Genomic DNA, 25,866 nt, shown 5'->3' on the forward strand with positions numbered 1-25,866 from the left:
ATAGTAGGGGGCCGAGAATGGAACCTTGCGGAATACAAGTGACTGGGAGAGGGAGGGAGTTGCTGTCAGAAATGGAGACATATTATGATCAATCTGATACATTTAATCGAAACTAGGTTAACAGACGATCAGCAATAGCAGAGTTTTTTTAGTTTGAGCAGTAGTATGTCATGGTCTACTGTGTCAAAAGTTTTTGCAAAATCAAGCAAAATAGCTCCAGTTAGGTCTCCTTGATCCATGCCAGTCTGGATGTTGTTGCAAACTTTTAGGACGTCAGTTGTAGTGCAGTGATTTGAGCGAAAACCTGATTGATCAGGGGTCAGATAGTTAGATTGTTGGTAATACTCACATAGTTGCGTATGGATGCATTTTTCTAAGATTTTTGACAATACTGGAAGCAATGATATAGGGCGATAGTTAGGAATCAAAGTTAACTCCCCACTTTTATGGATAGGCACTACTCTTGCAGTTTTCCAAAGTTTGGGTATGTATCCAGACACCAAGGATTCATTAATTAGGGTTGTGACAGGTTTAGCTATTGCCGGTGCACTGAGCTTCAACAGCACTGCTGAGATTTGATCAGGTCCAGACTGGTTTTTCATTTTTAGATTATTAAGATGTTTCTTAATGACATTGATGGGTACAGGTCTAAAATTGAACTTCTCTATATTGGGTCTTTGCTGATTTAGTGGGGCCTGATCCACATTTGTAGTTTCAGGATGCGTGTCATTTATTAGTTTGTCCATCAGGGTGGTGGAGCATCCGACAAAATAATTATTAAAGGCATTTGTTACTTCTAAGGGGAGTTGCAGGGTTTGGTTGTCCACATTGACAGTGGAGGGTTGGGAGTGGATTGGTGGATATTGTAAGTTATTTATTAGTTTCAAAAACTTTCTAGGATTTGATATGTTATTGTTCAGATTTTCACAGAAATATTGGGCCTTGGCCAATTTTATTTGTTTAGTGCATATATTTCGCCATTTTCTATATACACAGTGATCGTTCATAGAGCCTGTATGCTTGAACTTTGACTACAATGAATCCCGAAACTTGTACATTTGAATGAGGTCAGCTGTGATCCAATTCAAGTGTGCTCCTTTTACTCTCAACTTACGCAGCGGGGCATGCAAATTCCAAACTTGTAGGAGTTCAGACTGAAAGAATTCAATTGCAGAGTCTAGATCTGGGATTAGGTTTAATCTGTGCCAGGGGAGGTTCTTGATGTCATTTAGAAATGATTGAAGATAACATTTTTTAAAGGACCTGGTGATTTTAACCTTGGGAGAGGATTTAGTTGCCTTAACTTTGCGCATGCAGTACATTAGGCAGTGGTCACTAAAACTGTTAGGGAGAACACCTGCCTCCTGGATTCGGTCGGGAGAAGTGGAGAGAATCCAGTTGAGCAGGGTGCGATTATGGCTTTTGATATTTTATGCGAGTTGGGGAGGATATTAATTGTGTTAGCTGCAAAGATTTAAACAGCAAGCGCCAACTATTATTTTTTGGATTCCGTCAATCAATATTACAATTTCCAAAAAACAAAATTTCACTTTTTGGGTTTTGAGCTATGGTTTCCCTAAGGAGATGCGCTATGTCAGAAAGGGGATGCACAGGGGAACTAGGTGGGCAGTATATTCCTGCAAGAATGATTGATTTACTGCACAGGATCTCAATTGTGCCAGAAAGGAAATCAAAGGTGGCAGGAGAGCTAGCTTTTTGTACTTTGTGGAATTGTCAACATAAATTACAATGCCGCCTCCTCTCTTTGCTCTATCATTTCTATGGCATGAATACCCATGTATTGCAATGGCAGAGTCAGGTATATTTGCGGTTAGCCACGATTCAGAGATCACAATGATTTTGGGCTTGTATTGTAAAAACCATGCTTGCAGTGCATCAATTTTTGGTAGTAAGCTGGGGATATTACAGGAGAGGCCTTTTTTTTTTTTTTTTTTTAAATAATTTTTATTGAGGTAACAAGTTCCAATATAAACAAACACTGTAAAACAACATGGCAACATGCCTATGTGACAAACAATAATATTGAAGCATCTCACACAAGAGGCATGTCTTATACATATCAACCAGACTTTGGTTTCAACTTATAAGGGAAATTGTCTAGCCATGTATAGTACCTCATTTTACTTTTATACCTATTCATGTGGACAATTAACATACCAAACATATGCCGCAGTCCTTGGGCCTGACATCAGTAAAAGAAAAAATGTCAGATAAGAGAGGTTAGGCCTACAATTGTCCATATTTTCTATAACAGGATATATAAAAAAGGATATGGCTCCGTCTTCACAGATTGATGCATTCAAGTACAGGTTTTACATGTAAATATGTTGACATGGACACAACAAAACAAAACAAACATCAGGCATAAGACCTGGCTTTCGTATTCCATTTCTAAGGAAAAAGGCATAGGTCATCGTGTGTCCATAACGTAAATAACTACCAATAAATATGATAATCTAAATTAGACTCTGAAGTATAGAACTATGTTAAGTCTAGGGCGCCTGCCTAAACTAAACTACAATAAGTAATTTCAGTGAGCTTTAATTATGCAGTCTCAAGGCACCCTACCAACAAGGGGAGCAAGTAATACATGGGTATCAATATATATAGCCCCTCACCTTATTTGTTCTATTTTTTTAAATTGCGTCTAAATCTGATCCGCTCATGGACGTTAAGCTCAAATATATAACCAAACATTATGACACAGAGGATAAATTCACAACATGCAAATAGATTGAGCGGCCTAATTTTCGGGCAGAAGTTCCAATTGAGAAAAAGGCCGGCCTTTATATGGCCATAGTATGTACAACAGAACATAGAGCTAAATAATATAACTCAGACAAAGATACATACAGACATACATATCGCCTGGTCAGCTAAAAGCCACTCCTAGATTTCTAAACATGTTAATGTGACTCAGTAGATGGTGGGGGTACTTCTTAGTCTGTCATGAGGCCTTTAGAGATATGCAAACGTTATGTATGTAAAAAAAAGACACTTTTAAATTTTACAAGTTTTATAGGCCACACTTGGGCCGCTAGGTACTATAAAATATCACGTTATAAAGCTTTATAAATGTGCTGTTGCAGTGGTTGCAGCATTCTCTAGAAACATTTTGTGAGCATTACATGTGCCCAAGTCAGTAAATGAGCTTAGTAGACAGTGAATAGTAGGGCCCCAAGTAAGAACTTTAGATCTCTAAAGTTATAGGAAGTGCAGAGGCCCAATATGATAAATTATTTAGCTTGGTTCTGCAATGAAATTAATGTAACGAAAGAGAAGCTTTATTATAGTCTGTACAGCTAAACTTTACTGTCAAAAGGTGCCAATATTGCAAATCTAACTAAAATAACTTGTTATCCCCAGCGGCTCACAAAAATGTTAGCCGATGTCTATATGCCCAGGGGGAAATTCCCTTACTACATTGGGGTTAAAGTTACACTGAGGCTAAAGAGACTCACTGAAAAAAAAACTGTAATATAGCAGACACAGACATTCAATACATAACCTGTAGTATACAGCTATAGCATCACAATACAGCCAACATTTCCCATACAGCAAATTTTAGTTGTAAAGATACAGGCATGCGAACAGAGCAGTAATACTGTATGAAACATAACAATAAGGTTCACAACCACGTATATAGCAATGGTGCATAACCGTAACTCCCATCATTACATTGCTCTAAACACAGAACTCCTATATTAAGCAACCTTGGGCAATGGTTGGAGCATTTTTTAACTGAACAGGTATGGGGAGCATATATAAGCTAATGTACACATAGATGCATCCCCCATAGTCATGTAAAAACGGATCAGACAAATTGCCAGCTGTGAATATTTAGTGTCGGCCATACATTCTCAAGTGTACCTGTTTCAGACCCCAACAACAAGGAGAATAAATCTAGCCGATACCGGCTCTACAGAACCTGCAAAATCCCAGCCCATTCAATAAGTGAATCGCAGCAGGATCCGTCCTTCCTCTCAGACCTCTATGCTGCATGTGTCCATGTGCTCCCGTTTCAGGGTTCTCTCCAGCTATTATTTCAGTGGTAGCCTGAGTGAGCACAGAGCTCTCTATGTCGACAGCAGAATCTATAGGGTCGCCCTCCTTTACCAAAACCTCCTTTCCTATAGCTCTCGTTCTGTTTTTCTGGGGAGTGTAGAGGCACAGTTGTTCTTTTGGAAAGAAGACAGCCTGAGTTGCGTTTAACTCAGAGTCCGGTGTGGTATTCCTGGATTCAGCTGCGAATGTGTTCATGCCGGTTTGCTTCTCCTGCTGAATAGACACACAGCCCCAAGGCGTCTGCAGATCGCCATGCTGCATGGGGCAATAACTCCTTTCAGCCATATTGGACTCGTCATCCGTGATAGCAGTTTGCTATCCTGCAATAACCATTAATCGGTCAAATCGGCTATGCATGTGCCGATCAAACTCAGCAAACATAGCCTGCACCTGACTTAAAAAGAGTTCCCCCATAATCAAGTATAAAGAGCTCTGAATCAGCTCTCAATGCAGGTAGTCTTGATGTACGCTGCTTACCCGGTTTCCCGGGGGGGTGCTGAGCTCTCTCACTACCAGAGCCGCCAAAAGAGCCCAGCAGTCCAGTCTGGGAAGTTCCGATTTGCACAATATATATAATATCCAGCGTAGAATATCGTTAGGTACCTCTTAGGGAACAATTTCAGGCTGGATGGTTCCATAAATTTCAGATAACAAGGCGGATTGTAGATCTGTATACAGAGCTCCCAGTTTAGTGGCCATCTTGGGTCCTAGCCGGAGAGGCCTTTTTTAGCTGGAAGGCTAGGAATGGAATTTGTTGGTGGACCAAGGTTAGAGTCTGCATCTTCCAGAGGCTTCCTGTTTGCATAGCAGTGTGACAGCTGAAATGAAGGTCTGTGTATTTTCTTTCAAGACTAGGGAAGATATACTTTAAAATCAGGCTGTTTGCATAGCAGTGGGACAGCTGAAATGAAGGTCTGTGTATTTTCTTTCAAGACTGGGGCATATATATTTTTGGCCTGCAAAAAATTGAAAGGAATGGGGAGGGTATATCTATGGACATTTGAGCTAAGGGTCATTCAAGCAAAAACACAGGGAAAGTTCAAAATTACAGAGATAAGACAGAGGTATTCACATAGGGGAATAAAACCATTAAACAAAGTACAAAAAAAGATATATGGGCCTTAGCTGGTTAAACTAACTTTTAACATAATGGTCAGACATAATGGTGATAAAATATGCATTTCAAATAATAAAAACAAACAAAAAAAAATAACCAATACATAAAAGAATACACACATCAGAAAATAACAGGGTAGGTAAAATATAATGATATTACTATCTTCCAGAGGCTACCTGTTTGTATAGCAGTGGGACAGAAGAAATGAAGGTCTGTGTATTTTCTTTCAAGACTGGGGCATATATACTTTAAAATCAGGCTGAAGGAGAGAGATATATTAGCATCAGATTGGCCTGCAAAAAATTAAAGGAATGGGGTATATATATATATATATATATATATATATATATATATATATATATATATATATATATATATATATATATATATATATATACATACACACACACACACACAGAGTGCCCTGCACTAATATTGGCACCCTTGGTAAATATATTTAACCTTTTGCTCTTTTGTTTAAAAAAAATGCATAAAATACTCTGCTCTCATGGATATCAAACAATTGCAAACACAACACAGGTTTATACAAAAATAAAATACAAAAATCTTTGTTAAATATATGTGTGGCACAATTATTGGTAAATGAAGCAGCAAGGAATCCCAAGCACTTGAGGGTAAAGATAAAAAAATATATACTTTATTATAAACGTTTAAAAGTCCATGAACATGCAGGGATACAAGGAATTAATCCAGAAGTGTTTTAGGCATTTTACAGTGCTTAATTATAGGATATTATTATGTGTCTACCATCCCATATTTAAAATGAGCTTAACCAATCAAATCACTCCTAAGGATATCTAGTAATGGTTGCCCAAATTAATTTAAGAGTATAAAACAAAGAATAAAAACATTTCTTAATTAATACTAAATATCATAATGGAAAAGACCTTGCTCTGTATGCTAGAAAAAGATAAAGGTATAGTTGAATGTAGTACAACAAAGTTAGATAAACTGATACTAGAGAACACTATTGGATATTATAATAGGAAACTTTAATAAAGGTAGTATTAATTTTAATATCTTTTATTTATTAGCTATTATTTATTCACCCTGAAATGGAAGAGGTCAAATTCTGGATAAAGGAACTATGCTTATATAATATGTTTTTGTTTTATTTTATTATACTTTCATTCATCTTATTTATACTACTTGCAACAATTCACATTATCACTTTAATGTGGAACCGGAGGTGGTTCTTGGTATGAGGAAAAACATAAATTATGCCTACTAGATAATTTGCTTTCCTTCTGTACAGGGAGAGTCCACAGCTGCATCTGCATTCCTTACTTGTGGGAAATACTGAACCTGGCCACCGGGAGGAGGCAAAGACACCCCAGCCAAAGGCTTAAATACCTCCCCCACTTCCCTCATCCCCAGTCATTCTGCCGAGGGAACAAGGAACAGTAGGAGAAATAGCTGGGTGAAAAAGGTGCCAGAAGAATAAATTAAAATTAAGTTCCGCCCATCAGAGAACACGGGCGGCAGCTGTGGACTCTCCTTGTACAGAAGAAAAGGAAATTATCTGGTAAGCACAATTTATGTTTTCTATCTTAATACAGGGATAGTCCACAGCTACATTTCTTACTTGTGGGAAATTATACCCAAGCTCCAGAGGACACTGAATGCTAACGGGAGGGTAAAAAAGACAGGTGGCCCCTAATCCGAGGGCACAACAGCCTGCAAAACCTCCCAAAGGCTGCTTTAGCAGAAGCAAAAAACATCAAACTTGTAAAATTTGGAAAAGGTATGTAAGGAGGACCAGGTAGCCGCCTTACAAATCTAATCCATAGAGGCCTCATTTTTTAAGGCCCAAGAGAAAGCCACTGCTCTCATAGAATGAGCCGTATCCTCTAAGGAGGCTTAAGACCCGCTAACTCATATGCTAAGCGGATGATACTCCTCAACCAAAAAGATAAAGTCGAAGAGGCCCTCTGACCTCTACGGTTCCCCGAATAGATAACAAGCAGAGAAGAAGTTTGTCTAAATTCCTTTTCCTTTCGTAGCCTGAAGATACAGATTATGTAGTAAACGTTTCTTCGATGAAGAAGGGTTAGGACATAAGGAATGAACCACAATTTCTTGATTGATGTTACAATTTGACACAACCTTAGGAAGAAATCCTAACTTAGTTCATAGAGCATGGAACACCAGATAAGGAGGGTCACATTGCAAGGCAGCAATTTCAGAGACTCTGTACGCAGAAGCAATAGCTAGTAGAAAAAGAACCTTCCGAGACAACAACTTATTGTCAACCTCATGCATAGGCTCAAAGGGAGTCGGTTGCAAATTTTAAGAACAAGATTTAAACTCCAAGGAAGCATTAGATCTCAACACTGGCCTGATCCTAGTCAGAACCTTAACAAAAGACTGTACATCTGGAAGCTCAGTGAGCCTCTTGTGCAGTAAAACAGACCGGGTCGAAATCTGTCCCTTCAAGGAACTAGCTGAGAGGCCCTTCAACAGTCCATCCTGGAGAAAAGAAAGAATCCTGGGAACCTTTACTTTGTGCCAGGACAAACCACGCTCTTCACACCAGAATAAGTAGGTCCTCCACACCTTATGATAGAAGATGTTAATTCACTTTCAACAACTACCATTGATATTGACTCACTTGATTATTCATTATATGAGGAGGAACCCCAAATTAGGCATACCAACTTTAAAGGCAAATCACACTTTTATCCCTATCATATGCAAGGAGAGCAGTTATCATTTAACAAGATGGTTTGTAAAGACCTTGAGGTAGAATTAACAAAATGCAATATAAATAAATATAATGACAACCTCACAAGGAGAGAAAGAGCAGCATTGAATTCCCGGAAAATTAATAAAAATGTGGTCATCAGGGCTGCCGATAAAGGCGGAGGCCTGGTAATCCAGAATCGTGAGGTATATATAAGAGAAGCCCAAAATATTCTGGGGGATCTTGACACTTATAAGTGTTTGTCCTACAATCCTACCATAAGTTTTTCAAAAGAATTAGACCTTTTGTTAGGGAAAGCTAAGGAACAAGGGGTCCTTACACAAGATGAATTCAATTTTTTAAAACAGGGAGACCCAAGGGTGCCCACCTTCTATCATCTCCCCAAAATACACAAGGATTTAATTAATCCTCCCGGACGCCCTATCATCTCCGGTATTGGCTCGCTATGCCATACCCTATCAAAATATGTGGATCATTATCTGAAACCGCTAGTAGTGAAAACTAAAGCTTATTTAAAAGATACTGCAGAAACAATTAAAGTTTTTGAGGGGCAAGCTTGGGGAGATGATATGAGGTGGGCAACCTTTGATGTTTCATCGCTATATACGATTATCCCCCACACCAAGGGTCTATTGGCCGTGGAACAAGCATTTAGTGGGTATGACATCCCAGAATTACATCTTAAGTTTATATTGGACTCCATATCCTTTATACTGTCCCATAATTATTTTGAATTTTTAGATAAATTTTATCTCCAATTAAAAGGGACTGCGATGGGGACGACTTTCGCCCCATCATACGCAAACCTGTTTATGGATAACTTCGAGAGAAATATGATATGGAATAACAACCCTTTTAGGAGTAATATTATTGAGTATTTCCGGTATATAGACGACGTGATCGTATTATGGAAAGGGACAGAAAATACTCTATTAGAGTTTACTGATTATATCAATCAAAATAGTTATAACCTTAAATTCACTGGAAATAGCTCAACTACTAGTATAGAATTTCTGGATATTATTCTTTTTATAGATGAAACTAATAACACAGTTTCAGTAAAAAAAATTTAGGAAAATGGTAGACAAGAACAGCTTTATAGATGCCCAAAGTAGTCAATTAAACAGTTGGAAGAATAATATTCCTACCAGCCAGTATGTTAGACTCAGACAAAATTGTACTAACCTAAAAGATTTTGAGAATGAGGATCTTTGTTAGATGAGAAATTTATTAGAAAACTATTAACTAAGAAAAAATATGAGTTACAGAATCAATGTAAATATTCAACAAATAATACACCCAATATGGAACCTATACGGTTTATCACCCATTTTAATGAAGGGGCACCTGTTATTAAAAAGGTTTTAAATAAACACTGGGGTATATTAAAATCAGACCCCATTTTGGGTAATATAATAGGAGATAGACCCATGATTACTTTTAAAAAGAATAAGAATTTGAAGAACCATCTAGCACTGAGTAAACTTAGTAATATTAACAAGTCTACTTGTAATGGTAGTTTACAGAATTGGCTCTCTGCACCTAGAGGTACTTTTAAATGTAACAAACCAAATTTCTGTATGTGCCCATTCATAAGAAAGGGAGATACTTTTTTTAACCATAATGGTTCTGAGTCATTTAATATGAGACATAGATGTAATTGTCAGACAACTTATACAGTCTATCTTTTGTCCTGTAAGTGTGACCACATCTATATTGGGCGTACTAAAAGAAAGACCTCCAAAAGGTTCAGTGAACACCTCTATAATATTAAAACAAATTTTGATAAGCACAGTGTTCCAGTACATTTGACGACAGTACATGGGGGAAGTAATAAAGATTTAAAGATACAAATTATTGATTGGGTGCCCCCTGGAACCAACAATAGACTATTATGCCTAAGGAAAAAAGAGACAGAATGGATCTTTAGACTAAAGAGCCTAACGCCTCTTGGACTCCATATTGACCTAGATGTCCAAGCGTTTATATGATGTATGGCTTTTTTATATATGTCTGAGTACTCTTTTAAATGCTCCTCATAGATTAAAAACCTTTTTCTACTTTTTAATTTTTTCTATTTTCTATTATATTATATTTTATTATAGTATTATTCTAATTTTTGGGATCCATTTTGGCATAGGCCATTTTTGGCACCTTTCCTTAATTTTTAATATGAATGAGGAATGAATTTTTACATTGAAACATTGATATCAACTTCTCAGTTATATGATTTTAGATTTTTGATGATGCTGGATTGTATTAACTGTGTTTTTAATATTAATTTTTTTAATTTTCGATTTTAGATTTTAGATGATGCTGGATGTTATTTATTGTATTACTTGTGTTTCTTATATCAACCGATTTTGATTACTGTACGGTTCTCTTCACCTGTTGATTAATTTGAAATATATTATTGAAGTCACTTAATTATTAACATTTGTATTTTATGCCTATGATATAATAACCTTTTAGATTTGTATATTATGTGCCTTACATATGAAATCGGACTACTAAGGCTCCACACATTTCCATTGAAATAGAACTCTCACTGATTAATTTCAATTTTGAACTTGAGTCTCCCGCTATTTAAGGACACTGATAACTGAGACCAGACACTCTTGAGAAAGCCGGGTTGTCACCGGTGAAACGCGTTGAGGTCTTTTGGAATTGTTGTGGATTCTTAGCAGCAGTTGCAAGAGCGTCTTGCAAAGCAGCCTGTGACGTAGCGTACCAGCCACACCCCCGATACCGGCCGGGAATTGTTTGTACAGGGTCAACGCTGGGAATCGATGCAGACAGTCACGAACATTGCAGCTGTGGAATACCATTTATTGCGGTTTTATTGAGGCCCTTTTTTATCTGAATTCTAGTAAGTTATGTTACAAGTGTGTGTCACTTGGATTGTAATAAAGTAATACCTTGAGTCGGAGGTGCGCTGTCTTCTTTTTGTTGCAGTGAGGATTGTACCCCACAAGTTCCCAATTGCTTAAAAGCCACCACTGCCCTACTGAAGAGACTGATATGGGCTAAGGATAGACCCTTTAGAAAGATCAGAACAAACCTACTCTGCTTTTAAAATAAAAAAATCTTGATTGTAGATCAGACACCAAAACTTCACCTCTACCTGCACCGCAGGCAAAGAGAATGACTGGGGATTATGTGTAAGGGAAGTGACATATATAGCAGCTTTGCTGTAGTGCTATTTGCCTCCTCCTGCTGGCCAGGAGTGATATTCCCACTAGTAATTGATGATTCCGTAGACTCACCATATCTTAGGAAAGAAAGAGTAGTTGACATGGCCTTTTGGCCCTTACGTTTGGTAGCAAACACTACAAAAATGGCAGAAGATTGATGAAAATTCCTAGTAGCCTGGAGACAGAATTTTAAAGCACGAACCACATCCAGGTTGTGTAACAGACGTTCCTTCTGAGAAGAAAGATTAGGACAAAGTAAAGGAACTTCAATTTCCTGATTGATATTGCGGTCCGAAACCACCTTAGGAAGAAATCCCAATTGGCCCGAAGGCCCGCCTTATCCGCATGGAAAATAAGGTAAGGGGAATCACACTGCAGAGCCGAAAGTTCTGAGACTCCACAAGCAGAAGAAATAGCCAACAAGAACAAAACCTTCCAAGACAACAGTTTAATATCAACAGAATATATAGGCTCAAACGGATCCTGCTGCAAAACCCAGTGAACAAGATTAAGGCTCCAAGGGGAAGCAACAGGTTTAAGCACAGGCCTGATTCTGACCAAGACCTGAAGAAAAGACTGAACGTCCGGTAAATCGGCCAAAGGTTTATGCAATAGAACCAAAAGGGCAGAGATCTGACCATTCAGAGAACTGACTGACAAGCCCTTCTCCAGACCCTCCTGGAGAAGACAAAATATGGGGAACTCTCACCTTATGCCAAGGAAAACCCAGAGATTCACACCAGTATAAGTATGTGCTCCAAACCTTATGATATATTTACTGGCTTAGGAGCCTAGATTAAGGTGTCAATAACCTTTTCAGAAAAACCTTGTGTAGACAAGACTAGGCATTCAATCTCCATGCAGTCCCCTTCAGAGAATCTAGATTTGGATGAAGAAAACGACCCTGAAGTAGAAGGTTGTTTCTCAGCGGTAATCTCCACGGAGGAGAGGATGACATTTTCACCGGGTTCACAAACCAAATTCTGCAAGGCTAAGCTGGAGCAATTAGAATCACAGAAGCCTGCTCCTGTTTGATAGGGCTATTACCCGAGAAAGAAGGGCAAACAAAGGAAACCGGTAAATCAGTCTGAAATTCCATGTAACCGCTAGTGCATCCACCAGAACTGCTTGCGAGTCTCTTGATCTGGGAAGTTTGGCATTTAGAAGAGACGCCATCAGGTCCAACTCCGGAACCCCCACCTGAGGGTTATCATTGAGAATACTTCCGGATGAAGAGCCCACTGCCCTGAGTGAAACGTCTGCCTGCTCAGGTAATCTGCTTCCCTGTTGTCCACACCTGAGATGTGAATGGCCGAAATGTGGAAATTGTGAGACGCCGCCCATAGAAGGATGCGAGAAATCTCCTTCATCGTTAAGGAACTCTTTGTTCCTCCCTGATGGTCGATATAAGCCACTGATGTGATATTGTCCAATTGGAATCTGATAAACCAGATCAAACTCAGTTGAGGCTATGCTATCAGGGTACAGAAGATTGTTCTCAATTCTAAAATTTTTATAGGGAAGGCGGACTCCTCCTGAGATCAGGTCCCCTGAGCTCTTAAGGGATCTTAAACGGATCCCCAGCAAGAAAGGCTTGCATCTGTAGTTACAATCTCCCAAGATGCTCTCAAGAAGCCTCGAGACAGATGATCCTGACAGAGCCACCAGGAGAGAGAGTCTCTCACCAGGTTGTCTAGGACTATTTTTTGAGAGAGGTCCGAGTGGTCTACGGTCCATTATCTGAGCATGCATAACTGTAGAGGTCTCAGATAGAAGCAAGCAAAAGGATTAATGTCCATGGAGGCCACCATGAGACAAATTACTTCCATACACTGTGCAACAGAGTCAGACAGAGGACTGAAGAGAAAGCCAGGCGGAAAGAAGTTTGGACTTTCTCGCTTCTGTTAAGACAACCTTCATTGAGATCGAATCATTGATTGTCCTCAAAAAAAAAAAAGATCCTGGTACTTGGACTCAAAGGAACTCTTGTCCTAATTCACCATCCACTCGTGAAAGCAGAGAGTGAACAACAGAAAATCCGTATGGGATCTTGCTAAATGAAAAGATGGTGCCTGAACCAAGATATCATCCAGGTATAGTGCCCCCGCAATTCCTTGAGACCTGACCACTGCCAAAAGAGCCTGTAGAACCTTCGTAAAGATTTAGGGGGCCGTGGCTAGACCAAAAGGAAGGGCTACAAACTGAAAATGTTTGTCAAGAAAGGCAAACCAAAGGAATTGAAAATGATCCTTGTGGATAGGAACATGAAGGTAAGTGTCCTTCAGGTTGATAATTGTCATGAACTGACCCTCCTGAACTAAAGGGAGAATGGGACAAATAGTCTCCATTTTGAAGAACAGAACCTTAAGAAATTTGTTGAGGCACTTCAGGTCCAAAATAGGTTGAAAAGTTCCCTCTTTCTTGGGAACTATGCACAGATCGGAATAAAATTCTCTGCCTTGTTCTGCCAGAGGAACATGAACGATCACTCCTAGAGAAGAGAGATCCCTGACACACTTTAAGAATGCTTTTCTTTTTTCCTGGTTTTCGGATAACCTTGACAGGAGAAATCTGCCTCTCTGAGGACAAGATTTGAAACTTATCTTGTATTCCTGAGAGACCACCTCCACTGCCCAAGGATCTGGAACATCGCGAATCCAAGACTCTTGGAAGAGAGAAAGTCTGCCCCCTTCTTGATACGATCTCGGATCAGGGGCGAATCCTTCATGCTGATTTTTTTCTCAGAAGAAGGCTTCTTGGACTGCTTGCCCTTATTCCAAGGTTGGTTAGATCTCCAGGAGGGCTTGGTCTGTTCAGGTTTGGAAGAATAGGAGGATTTCTGTCCCTTGAAATTGTGAAAGGAACGAAAATTAGAAGCTTGGCGACCCTTAGATCTAATCTTCTTATATTGGGGAAGAAAAGCCCCTTTTCCACCGTGACAGAGGAAATGATGGCATCCAGACCAGGACCAAACAAGGTCTTTCCCTTAAAAAGAAGAGAGAGGAGTCTAGACTTGGAAACCATGTCTGCCGACCAAGACTTTAGCCACAAGGCTCTGCGAGATAGAATGGCAAGACTGGAAGTCTTTGCACTCAGACGTACAACCTGCATACTGGCATCACAAATGAAAGTATTTGCCAGTTTTAATGCTTTGATCCTGTCCTGGATCTCCTCCACAGTAGTCTCCTCCAAAATTAGTTCAGATAAGGAGTCACACCAATAAGAGGCCGTGCCAGCAACCGCCACCATACTAGCCACCAGTTGCCATAGCAGACCTTGGTGAAGAAAAATATTCCACTCCAATTTCTTATACATGGAGTACTTAAAAGAGGTAATATCCTCCAGAAGTATCGTAGTTCTCTTACCCAATGTGGATATAGCTCCATCCACCTTAGGAATAGTATAACAAAGCTCACGCACAGTGAGTCTGCAACAGGAAACATTTTCTTAAAAACAGGAGATGGGGAACACCCGGTTTCTCCCATTCCTGAGAAACCATATCCAACATACGATCTGGAACTGGAAACACTTCCACAGATCTAGGCTTGACATCAGAAACCCTGTTCAGTTTATTAACCTTAGGAGTCTCAGCAATTGTAGGTTCTGAATCCTCCAGCGTAGCCAGAACCTCCTTAGTAGTAAACGGAGGTGCTCGAGCTTAAATCTAAAACTAACCTCCTCTGAGTCTACAGTACTAACCACAGTAGAATCTGACTCAGATATTTCGCCCTCAGAAGCTGCAGAAGAATAGTTATCTTCAAATAATTGGGATAAACTGACCAATGGTTATCCTCAGATAATTGGGATAAACTGACCAAGGCAGCCTTGGCGTTAGAAGATATTCCTGACTTAGAGGAAATATTCTTAGATTTTCTTTTTCTCTTACCCGAGATAGGTAAGGCACTCAGGGCCGCAGACACTGCAGAGGTAAACTGCGCTGTAAAATCACCTGGTAAAAATATACCCCCAGGCACAGACTGAGTAGAACTGCAGGACACTGCTGGTGTAAAAGCTAGGGACGGGGACCGAGGAGAAAGTTGAGGCATGTCAAGGGCAACATAATCCTGAGAGACAGAGGGCTCTTAAGGGGATACATTTTTTAGTACAAGCAGAATCTTCATTTTTAGACTGCAACATATTTGTTACACACGTGGAGCAAAATTGCACTGGAGGTATCACTTAGGCCTCTAAACAATATAAACATTTATTAAAAGTGAAAGATAAATTATGGTCTGTAACCATTTGGACCATATGGGTAACAGTAGACACCCAGAACTAGCTTAAAATAAAAACCCAGTAACAAAAAATAATTTGGCTTTAGAATAATGATGATGTAAATAAATATCTATATGCTATCAATCCTGTAACTTTCATTTGCTTTTTTCACTAGCTCTTTAAGAAGCGCTAATCTGCAGGCAAAAGGACTAAACACGGCACCGCTATACTCCCAGCTGATGCAGGAGTAAACTCACCACCTCCTGTAACACCAGTGTCACCACAACACTCTGTTAAGACTCTCCACATCGAGAGCTACAGAGATCACTGATGAATACGCCGCTTCAGGCGGAAGAAGGAGACGCGCAGACGTCACATGACCGCATCAGAAAAGAAAATGCTACAGCAGTAAAAAGCGTGCGAAAATACACTGCTCTATACAAATAAAACAGATATATTCCTAAATACCCCTTTCAGTGAAAACACCATATTTCACGCTCAAACAGAATAATAATAAAATTTATAAGCCTCATTTCTTTTTCTATTTCCCTGACAGCCTAAGTCCCAGAAAGAATGTAGCTTATACTGCCTAAAAATGAAAAATCCCAACAATGAAGATATTTAAATAATTGACCCCAGGCTCCATATATTCAAGAAGAGAGGTATTAGCCCCCAAAGTGCTTGAGCCTTCTCACCTAAGAAGGAAATAAGCACTTTGGAGCTTCAGCTGTAGGACACACACAGCATCACAGGTCTGACAGATCCAGACAACTTCTGTCAGGGACCTGGAGAAAAAGGAAAAGCAGAGTATCCAACCCTGGTTTTCCATATGGGGGTTAGCATAAATTGTTGGAGGAGAAACAAGGACCAACCTGCTGACCCCCAACAGCTACCACAACTCTTACTCAAGAGGATTACATGGACACAGCATTACCCCAATCCTTGCTTGCAGGGAAACTACCCATTAAAGGATAAAAAACACAATTTATGCTTACCTGATAAATTTCTTTCTTTCCGGATATGGTGAGTCCACGGAATCATCAATTACTAGTGGGAATATCTCTCCTGACCAGCAGGAGGCGGCAAAGAGCACAACAGCAAAAAACTGTTAAATACCACTCCCCTCACCCACAATCCCCAGTCATGCGACAAAAAGGAAAGGAGAAAGGAAGAAATATAAGGTGCAGAGTGCCTGCTGTTTAAAGAAAGATAAACTGTCTTAAATAAAGGGTGGGCCGTGAAAGAAAGAAATTTATCAGGTAAGCATAAATTATGTTTTCTTTCCTAAGATATGGTGAGTCCACGGAATCATCAATTACTAGTGGGAATCAATACCCAAGCTAGAAGACACAGATGATAAGAGAGGGACAAGACAGGTAACCTAAACAGAAGGCACCACTGCTTGAAGAACCTTTCTCCGAAAATAAGCCTTAGCCGAAGCAAAAGTATCAAATTTGTAAAGTATTGAAAAAGTGTGTAAGGATGACCAAGTAGCAGCCCTGCAAATCTGTTCCATAGAAGCTCCATTATTAAAAGTCCAAGAAGAAGAAACAGCCCTGGTAGAAAGAGCCGTGATTCTCTCAGGAGGCTGCCGTCTAGCAGTCTCATAAGTCAAGCGAAAAATACTCAACAAAAAAAGCTTTCTGACCCTTTCTCTTCCCAGAATAAACAACAAATAAGGAAGAAGACTGACAAAAATACTTAGCTGCCTGTAGATAAAAATTTAAAGCACGTACCACATCCAGGTTGTGCAACAAATGTTCCTTATGAGAAGAAGGATCAGGACACAAACAAGGAAGGAACAACAATCTCTTGATTAATATTCCCATCCAAGACCACCTTAGGAAGAAAAACTATGGCAGTACACAGAACTACATAATCAGAATGAAAAATAAGGAAAAGAGATTCATACTGCAAAGCTGAAAGCTCCAAAACTCTTCAAGCAGAAGAAATAGCAACCAAAAACAAAACTTTCCAGGATAAACACTTAATATGCAAAGAATGCATAGGTTCAAAAGCAGCATGTTGAAGAACTCTATGAACCATAGATAAAGTAGAAATTTGACCCCTCACGGTAATAGCAGATAAAACCTCTAGGAGAAAAGAAAAAATCCTAGGAATTTTAACTCTATTCCAAGAAAAACCTCTGGAATCACACAATACAAATATATACACCAAATCTTATAATAAATCTTTCTAGACACAGGCTTACGAGCCTGAATCATAGCTTCAATAACGGATTCAGAAAAAAACATGCTTAGAAATATCAAGCATTCAATCTCAAGCAGTCAGCTTCAGAGAAACGAGATTGGGATAAATGAAGGGCCCCTGAAGTAACATAGAAACATATAAACATAGAATTTGATGGTAGATAAGAACCAAAAAGGCCCATCAAGTCTACCCATAAGGCCCATCAAGTCTACCCATAAAAAGTAGAAGGCCCTTCCGTAACAGAAAACTCCAAGGTAGACGAGATGACGTCTCCACCAGATCCGCATACCAGATTCTGCGAGGCCATGCCAGGACAATAAGAATCACCAACACCCTCTCCTGTCTGATTCAAGCAATGACCCGTGGAAGGAGAGCAAATGGAGGAAAAATATACGCTAGACTGAAGTTCCAAGGAACAGCCAGAGCATCTAACAGTACAGCCTGAGGATCTGGAGACCATGAACCATAACTTAGAAGCTTGGCATTCTGATGAGATGCCATGAGATCCAGCTCCGGCTGCCCCCACTTGAGAATCAAGTTAGAAAATACCTCCGGATGGAGTACCCACTCCCCTGGATGAAAAGTCTGTCGGCTTAGAAAATCCGCTTTCCAATTGTCCACCCCTGGAATGTGGATCACAGACAGACAACAATTGTGGGACTCTGCCCACTGAATAATCCTGGCTACCTCTGTCATGGCCAAGGAACTCTGAGTCCGCCCCCGATGATTGATGTAAGCCACTGACGTTATGTTGTCCGACTGAAATCTGATAAACTGGACAGAAGCTGAGGCCAGGCCAGGCCAGGCCAGAAGAGCATTGAAGATTGCCCTCAGCTCTAGAATATTTATAGGAAGAACTGACTCCTCCAGAGTCCAAAGACCCTGAGCCTTTAATGAACCCCAGACAGTTCCACATACCAAGACTGGCATCCATGGTCACAATCAACCAGGAAGGTCTGCGGAAGCAGGTTCCCAGAAAAGATCCTGGGACAACCACCACAAAAGAGAGAGTTTCTTATCTCCTGATCAAAAACAATATGTGGAGACAGATCCGCATAATCCCCTTTCCATTGTCTGAGCATGCACAACTGCAGAGGCCTGAGATGGAACCAAGCAAACGGAATGATGTCTATAACTGACACCATCAGATCAATAACCTCCATACACTGAGCTACTGATGGCCAGGGAAAGGCCTGAAGAATAAGACAAGGATTGAAGATCTTTGATTTTCTGGCCTTTGTCAGAAAAAAATTTTTTCTAGAGAATCTATTATTGTTTCCAAACATACCACTCCTGTAGCTGGAATCAAGGAACTTTTTCCTAAATTCACCTTGCAACCGTGGGAGCGCAGAAAAGACAACAATATCTCTGTGAGGGAGCTTGCTTGTTGAAGAGATGGGCCTAAACCAGAAAAATCGTCAGATAAGTCGCCGCTGCAACACCCTGTAACCAAAGAACCGCCAAAAATGCTCCCAGAACCTTCGAAAAAATCCTGGGAGCTGTAGCAAGACCAAATGGAAAGGCCACAATCTGAAAATGTTTGTCTAGAAACGCAAATCTTAAAAACTTGTGATAAACTAAAGGAAGAATGGAACAAACAATCTCCATCTTGAAAGACAGAACTCTGAGAAACTTGTTCACACTCTTGAAATCTAGAATAGGACGGAATGTTCCCTCTCTTTTGGGAACTATAAACATATTGGAATAAAAACCCAGACCCTGCTCCTGAAAAGGAACAGGAACTATTACTCCCATATAGTAAAGATCTTGGACACAACACAAGAACGCCTCTATCTTTATCTGGTTTACAGATAACCTGGAGAGAAGAAACCTGCCCCTGGGATAAGTCCCGAACTCTAGCTTGTAACCCTCGGATACGATGTTCACCACCCAGTGATCCGGAATATCCCGAACCCAAGCCTGAGCAAAAAACAAAATCTGCCCCCCCCCCCCCCACAAGATCCGCTCCCGGATCGGGGGCAGACCCTTTAGATTCAAAAAGTTGATCTTTGTAATGCAATGTTCCCTCAATACATGAGGAACAGAAAGAAATAGGAGGTTCCACATTAGCCCACAACTGAGTACAAATAACATTTTGCAGGGCCACTTAGTCCATTAAAACACAGAAAATAAATTTCAAATAATAGATTTATACAAAAGAAAAAAAGAAGCTTACAAAACGTTATTATCCCTTTAAAAAAGTAACGTTAACACAGACATTTATAGCAACAAACAAACTTTATAAAAGTAAAGTAAAGTAAAATAAACATGGGCACCTCTACACCTCAGCCAGATTGCTGAAGTGCCTACATGAACCTACTGATCAAACGGAGAAAAAATAGGAACACTCCAGACTGAAACCACTCGGCAGCAAAGAAACAGCCACTTGTACACAGCCCAGAGCTGCACTAAAATAAAACAAACACTTCCTGGTTTGAAAAAGTGCACCAAAACTTCCTCCTCGGCAGGCTCCGCCCACCAAAACATCACAACACACCCGGACACTCATAACCTTACCTAGAGAAAAAAAATGTTGCAAAAAAAAAAATAAAAAAAAAAATGAAAATTTCATACAAAGAAATAAAAAAATCATGAGCCAGGACCTTGTCAATGCCCTGTAATATAACTCCTCATCAGAAAAACTGAATTAACCGTTTAAGTGCCAATATAAGAATATAATATAATATAGCACTTACCATAAAAGTAACTGCCCTGCAGCAGGCAGCTCACAAAGTTTAAGAGGCACCCTCCTCTATGGACCTGTGAAAAATGAAAAGACTGTGCAAACTTAAACAGGCTTTCTGACAAGGGCAGCAATAAATCAATTGGAAGGCACAGAGGGGATTATACCCCCAAGTTCCCAAATGCTTAAAAGCCACCAATGCTCTACTGAAGAGACTGAAATGGACTACGGCTAAACTCTTAGCAAAGATCAGAACATCTTGTCCTGCTTTGAAAATAAACTCTTGATTGTAGAATCTTACAGACACCTAACTTTACTACCTCCTTGCAACTACTACAGGCAAAGAGAATGACTGGGGATTGTGGGTAAGGGTAGTGGTATTTAACAGTTTTTGCTGTGGTGCTCTTTGCCGCCTCCTGCTGGTCAGGAGAGATATTCTCACTAGTAATTGATGATTCCGTGGACTCACCATATCTTAGGAAAGAAACTTAATTTTCTTCAGAGCACCATCTTCACATACCACCTAGATATACGATGGCTAAGAATGACTGAGGATTATAGGAAGTGGGAGGGATACGTAAAGCTTTGCTTGGGTGATCTATGCCTCCTCCTAGTGGCCAGGAGTTGAATTCCCACTAGTAATTGAATGGATTTGTGGACTCTCCATGTCATTGGAAAGAAAATTGTATCTGAGAAGGATTTCATCTTGCAATTGCCTCATTTCTTTTTTTCCAACAAATTATTGTTAATTAAATTAAAAACATTACTAAAACATTATTGTCAAGAGGAAAAAAACTAATTGATTTGAATTTTAACAAAATATGTTACATTAAAAATATTTCCTGTATGAAATTTTAAATAATAATAATAATGTTAAATTGTTTTGAATTTGTTAGAACAAACAGGTAATTCTTGATCTCTGGTACCACTGACCCAGTGATACCTTACACTCAAGAGTTCTCCTCAGGATCTTCTTAGCGTGTGCATCACTTGGCTGATTTTAATGACCATCTGACTAAAATTTTAGCCAACATTAAAAATGTTAAATTTTTATTGCACAAATTATCATTAAATACATTTATGTTAAATTACGTAATTAATTTGTGCTTTGGATAGCAAAAAATGACATAATATTAATAAGTATTACACTGCTCCCACCCGGCTTCTTCATAATGCCACCTGGCTACTACATAATACCACCTGGCTTGCAAATTTTTTGTGGAGAACACTGCATTCTTTCTTCAATTTGTACAGTTGATGGCAGAAACTCAGTCATTTTGTTTTAAGAACTGCAATATAGTCAACCTGTATATTCCAGACGAAAATTCAGCACTATGAAAATGACTTCAGAAAGGGATATCCTTCATGAAAACGTGCATGGTTTTATTAGCAATAGCACGCATGCTAAAGGTGGGGACTTCAGGCTTGAATAATAGGAAGAGCAAGTGAAGCTCAGTCTTCATTCCATAGCATTTGTGAGAAGTGGATACAGTGTAGCAGTGTTCGGCACTGTGATTAAAGCCAGTTTGGAATGTCTCCTCATACTGTATAGCTGAGAATAGGGAATAAGAAAACATTTGAATAACAATATTTACAATACCAAAAAGAAAATATATTAAAACATTTCAGGTAGTGATTTATATTAAAGTGATGGTAACCTTTACATGTTTTTAATCCAGGTACGGAAACTAAGCAATGAATTAGATGACATTTAATTAATCACTTCTAATAAAGATATGCTGCGACTTACTTTTTAATCTAGACGTGCCATTCGAATACCCACTTCCAAACTGATTTTTTTTTTGTTTGGCAACGGTTTTGACTGTTCTCCAATCGACGCTCTAATTTATAAAAAAAATTGTGTGAGTGCCGTACGGCTAGAGCCTAAAGCGCAGATTGGAGAACAGCCAAAACTGTAAGCTCACAAAAAAAAAAGTTTTGAAGTGGGCAGTCGGAGCAAGAGGTATAAGAGAAAGGGTACGGCTAGATTAAAAGTAAATTACAGCACATCTTTGTGATCATTTAAAGCCCCTCTAAAATATTGCTTAGATTCCGGACCTGAGTTTAAAACATGTAATGTTTACCATCACTAAGTTATGAATCAATTTAGAAGGAAGAAACACCTCCAAAGAAAATAATTTATGCCTACCTGATACAATTATCCCTCTTAATTTATCACATTGTATATATTTTTGGTCCATGCAAAGGAGGAAACCCCCACCACCACAGTGCAGATATTTTCTCCATCCCATTTTACCCACTGTAACTCTTATACATATTTTGTTTATACATATGGCAAAGCAGAATAAAAAGGATCATGAAAAGTGAACAAAAAGGAAGAAGAAAGTCTAAAAGACTTTGCAGCTTCCATACAAGACATTAAGGGGCAGTAAAGTCAAAATTAAACTTTTAGACCTAGATTTGGAGTTTGGCGTTAGCCGTGAAAACCAGCGTTAGAGGCTCCTAACGCTGGTTTTAGGCTACCGCCGGTATTTGGAGTCACTCAAAATAGGGTCTAACGCTCACTTTTCAGCCGCAACTTTTCCATACCGCAGATCCCCTTACGTAAATTGCGTATCCTATCTTTTCAATGGGATCTTTCTAACTCCGGTATTTAGAGTCGTTTCTGAAGTGAGCGTTAGACATCTAACGACAAAACTCCAGCCGCAGGAAAAAAGTCAGTAGTTAAGAGCTTTCTGGGCTAACGCCGGTTTATAAAGCTCTTAACTACTGTGCTCTAAAGTACACTAACACCCATAAACTACCTATGTACCCCTAAACCGAGGTCCCCCCACATCGCTGACACTCGAATAATTTTTTTTAACCCCTAATCTGCCGACCGCCACCTACGTTATCCTTATGTACCCCTAATCTGCTGCCCCTAACACCGCCGACCCCTGTATTATATTTATTAACCCCTAATCTGCCCCCCCACAACGTCGCCTCCACCTACCTACACTTATTAACACCTAATCTGCCGACCGCAAAGCGCCGCCACCTACGTTATCCTTATGTACCCCTAATCTGCTGCCCCTAACACCGCCGACCCCTGTATTATATTTATTAACCCCTAATCTGCCCCCCTCAACGTCGCCTCCACCTGCCTACACTTATTAACCCCTAATCTGCCGACCGGACCTGAGCGCTACTTAATAAAGTTATTAACCCCTAATCCGCCTCACTAACCCTATAATAAATAGTATTAACCCCTAATCTGCCCTCCCTAACATCGCCGACACCTAACTTCAATTATTAACCCCTAATCTGCCGACCGGAGCTCACCGCTATTCTAATAAATGTATTAACCCCTAAAGCTAAGTCTAACCCTAACACTAACACCCCCCTAAGTTAAATATAATTTACATCTAACGAAATTAATTAACTCTTATTAAATAAATTATTCCTATTTAAAGATAAATACTTACCTGTAAAATAAATCCTAATATAGCTACAATATAAATTATAATTATATCTTAGCTATTTTAGGATTAATATTTATTTTACAGGTAACTTTGTATTTATTTTAACCAGGTACAATAGCTATTAAATAGTTAAGAACTATTTAATAGCTAAATAGTTAAAATAATTAAAAATTTACCTGTAAAATAAATCATAACCTAAGTTACAATTAAACCTAACACTACACTATCAATAAATTAATTAAATAAACTACCTACAATTACCTACAATTAACCTAACACTACACTATCAATAAATTAATTAAATACAATTGCTACAAATAACTACAATTAAATAAACTTGCTAAAGTACAAAAAATAAAAAAGAACTAAGTTACAAAAAAATAAAAAAGTATTTACAAACATAAGAAAAATATTACAAAAATTTTAAACTAATTACACCTACTCTAAGCCCCCTAATAAAATAACAAAGCCCCCCAAAATAACAAAATGCCCTACCCTATTCTAAATTACTACATTTCAAAGCTCTTTTACCTTACCAGCCCTGAACAGGGCCCTTTGCGGGGCATGCCCCAAGAAATTCAGCTCTTTTGCCTGTAAAAAAAAACATACAATACCCCCCCCAACATTACAACCACCACCCACATACCCCTAATCTAACCCAAACCCCCCTTAAATAAACCAAACACTAAGCCCCTGAAGATCTTCCTACCTTGTCTTCACCCTACCAGTTCACCGATCCGTCCTGAAGAGCTCCTCCGATGTCCTGATCCAAGCCCAAGCGGGGGGCTGAAGAGGTCCATGATCCGGCTGAAGTCTTCATCCAAGCGGGGCAGAAGAGGTCTTCCATCCGATTGAAGTCTTCATCCAAGCGGCATCCATCCGGAGCGAAGCGGCAGCATCCTGAAGACCTCCACCGCGGAACATCCATCCTGGCCGACGACTGAACGACGAATGACGGTTCCTTTAAATGACGTCATCCAAGATGGCGTCCCTCAAATTCCGATTGGCTGATAGGATTCTATCAGCCAATCGGAATTAAGGTAGGAATATTCTGATTGGCTGATGGAATCAGCCAATCAGAATCAAGTTCAATCCGATTGGCTGATCCAATCAGCCAATCAGATTGAGCTCGCATTCTATTGGCTGTTCCGATCAGCCAATAGAATGCAAGCTCAATCTGATTGGCTGATTGGATCAGCCAATCGGATTGACTTGATTCTGATTGGCTGATTCCATCAGCCAATCAGATTGAGCTTGCATTCTATTGGCTGATCGGAACAGCCAATAGAATGCGAGCTCAATCTGATTGGCTGATTGGATCAGCCAATCGGATTGAACTTGATTCTGATTGGCTGATTCCATCAGCCAATCAGAATATTCCTACCTTAATTCCGATTGGCTGATAGAATCCTATCAGCCAATCGGAATTCGAGGGACGCCATCTTGGATGACGTCATTTAAAGGAAGCGTCATTCGACGTTCAGTCGTCGGCCAGGATGGATGTTCCGCGGTGGAGGTCTTCAGGATGCTTCCGCTTCGCTCCGGATGGATGCAGCTTGGATGAAGACTTCAATCGGATGGAAGACCTCTTCTGCCCCGCTTGGATGAAGACTTCAGCCGGATCATGGACCTCTTCAGCCCCCCGCTTGGGCTTGGATCAGGATATCGGAGGAGCTCTTCAGGACGGATCTGTGAACCTGGTAGGGTGAAGACAAGGTAGGAAGATCTTCAGGGGGCTTAGTGTTAGGTTTATTTAAGGGGGTTTGGGTTAGATTAGGGGTATGTGGGTGGTGGGTTGTATTTGGGGGGGGGGTATTGTATGTTTTTTTTTTCAGGCAAAAGAGCTGAATTTCTTGGGGCATGCCCCGCAAAGGGCCCTGTTCAGGGCTGTAAGGTAAAAGAGCTTTGAAATGTAGTAATTTAGAATAGGGTAGGGCATTTTGTTATTTTGGGGGGCTTTGTTATTTTTATTAGGGGGCTTTAGAGTAGGTGTAATTAGTTTAAAATTGTTGTAATATTTTTCTTATGTTTGTAAATATTTTTTTATTTTTTGTAACTTAGTTCTTTTTTATTTTTTGTACTTTAGCAAGTTTATTTAATTGTATTTATTTGTAGCAATTGTATTTAATTAATTTATTGATAGTGTAGTGTTAGGTTAATTGTAGGTAGTTTATTTAATTAATTTATTGATAGTGTAGTGTTAGGTTTAATTG

General features: G+C 39.5%; 1 protein-coding gene across 1 annotated transcript in view; it reads right to left on the reverse strand.

Annotated features, from left to right (window-relative positions):
- Nucleotides 1–21,264: 21,264 nt before the first annotated feature.
- The window catches only part of FUZ (fuzzy planar cell polarity protein), a 368,361-nt gene continuing 363,759 nt past the window's right edge, over nt 21,265–25,866 (reverse strand). Inside the window, exon 11 of the mRNA XM_053690829.1 lies at nt 21,265–21,783. Coding sequence (XP_053546804.1) covers nt 21,578–21,783 — 206 coding nt within the window. The 3' untranslated portion in view covers nt 21,265–21,577. The remainder of the gene's footprint in view (nt 21,784–25,866) is intronic.

This window comes from Bombina bombina, chromosome 8 (genome assembly GCF_027579735.1).
Source record: "Bombina bombina isolate aBomBom1 chromosome 8, aBomBom1.pri, whole genome shotgun sequence".
NCBI classification, from domain to species: domain Eukaryota; kingdom Metazoa; phylum Chordata; class Amphibia; order Anura; family Bombinatoridae; genus Bombina; species Bombina bombina.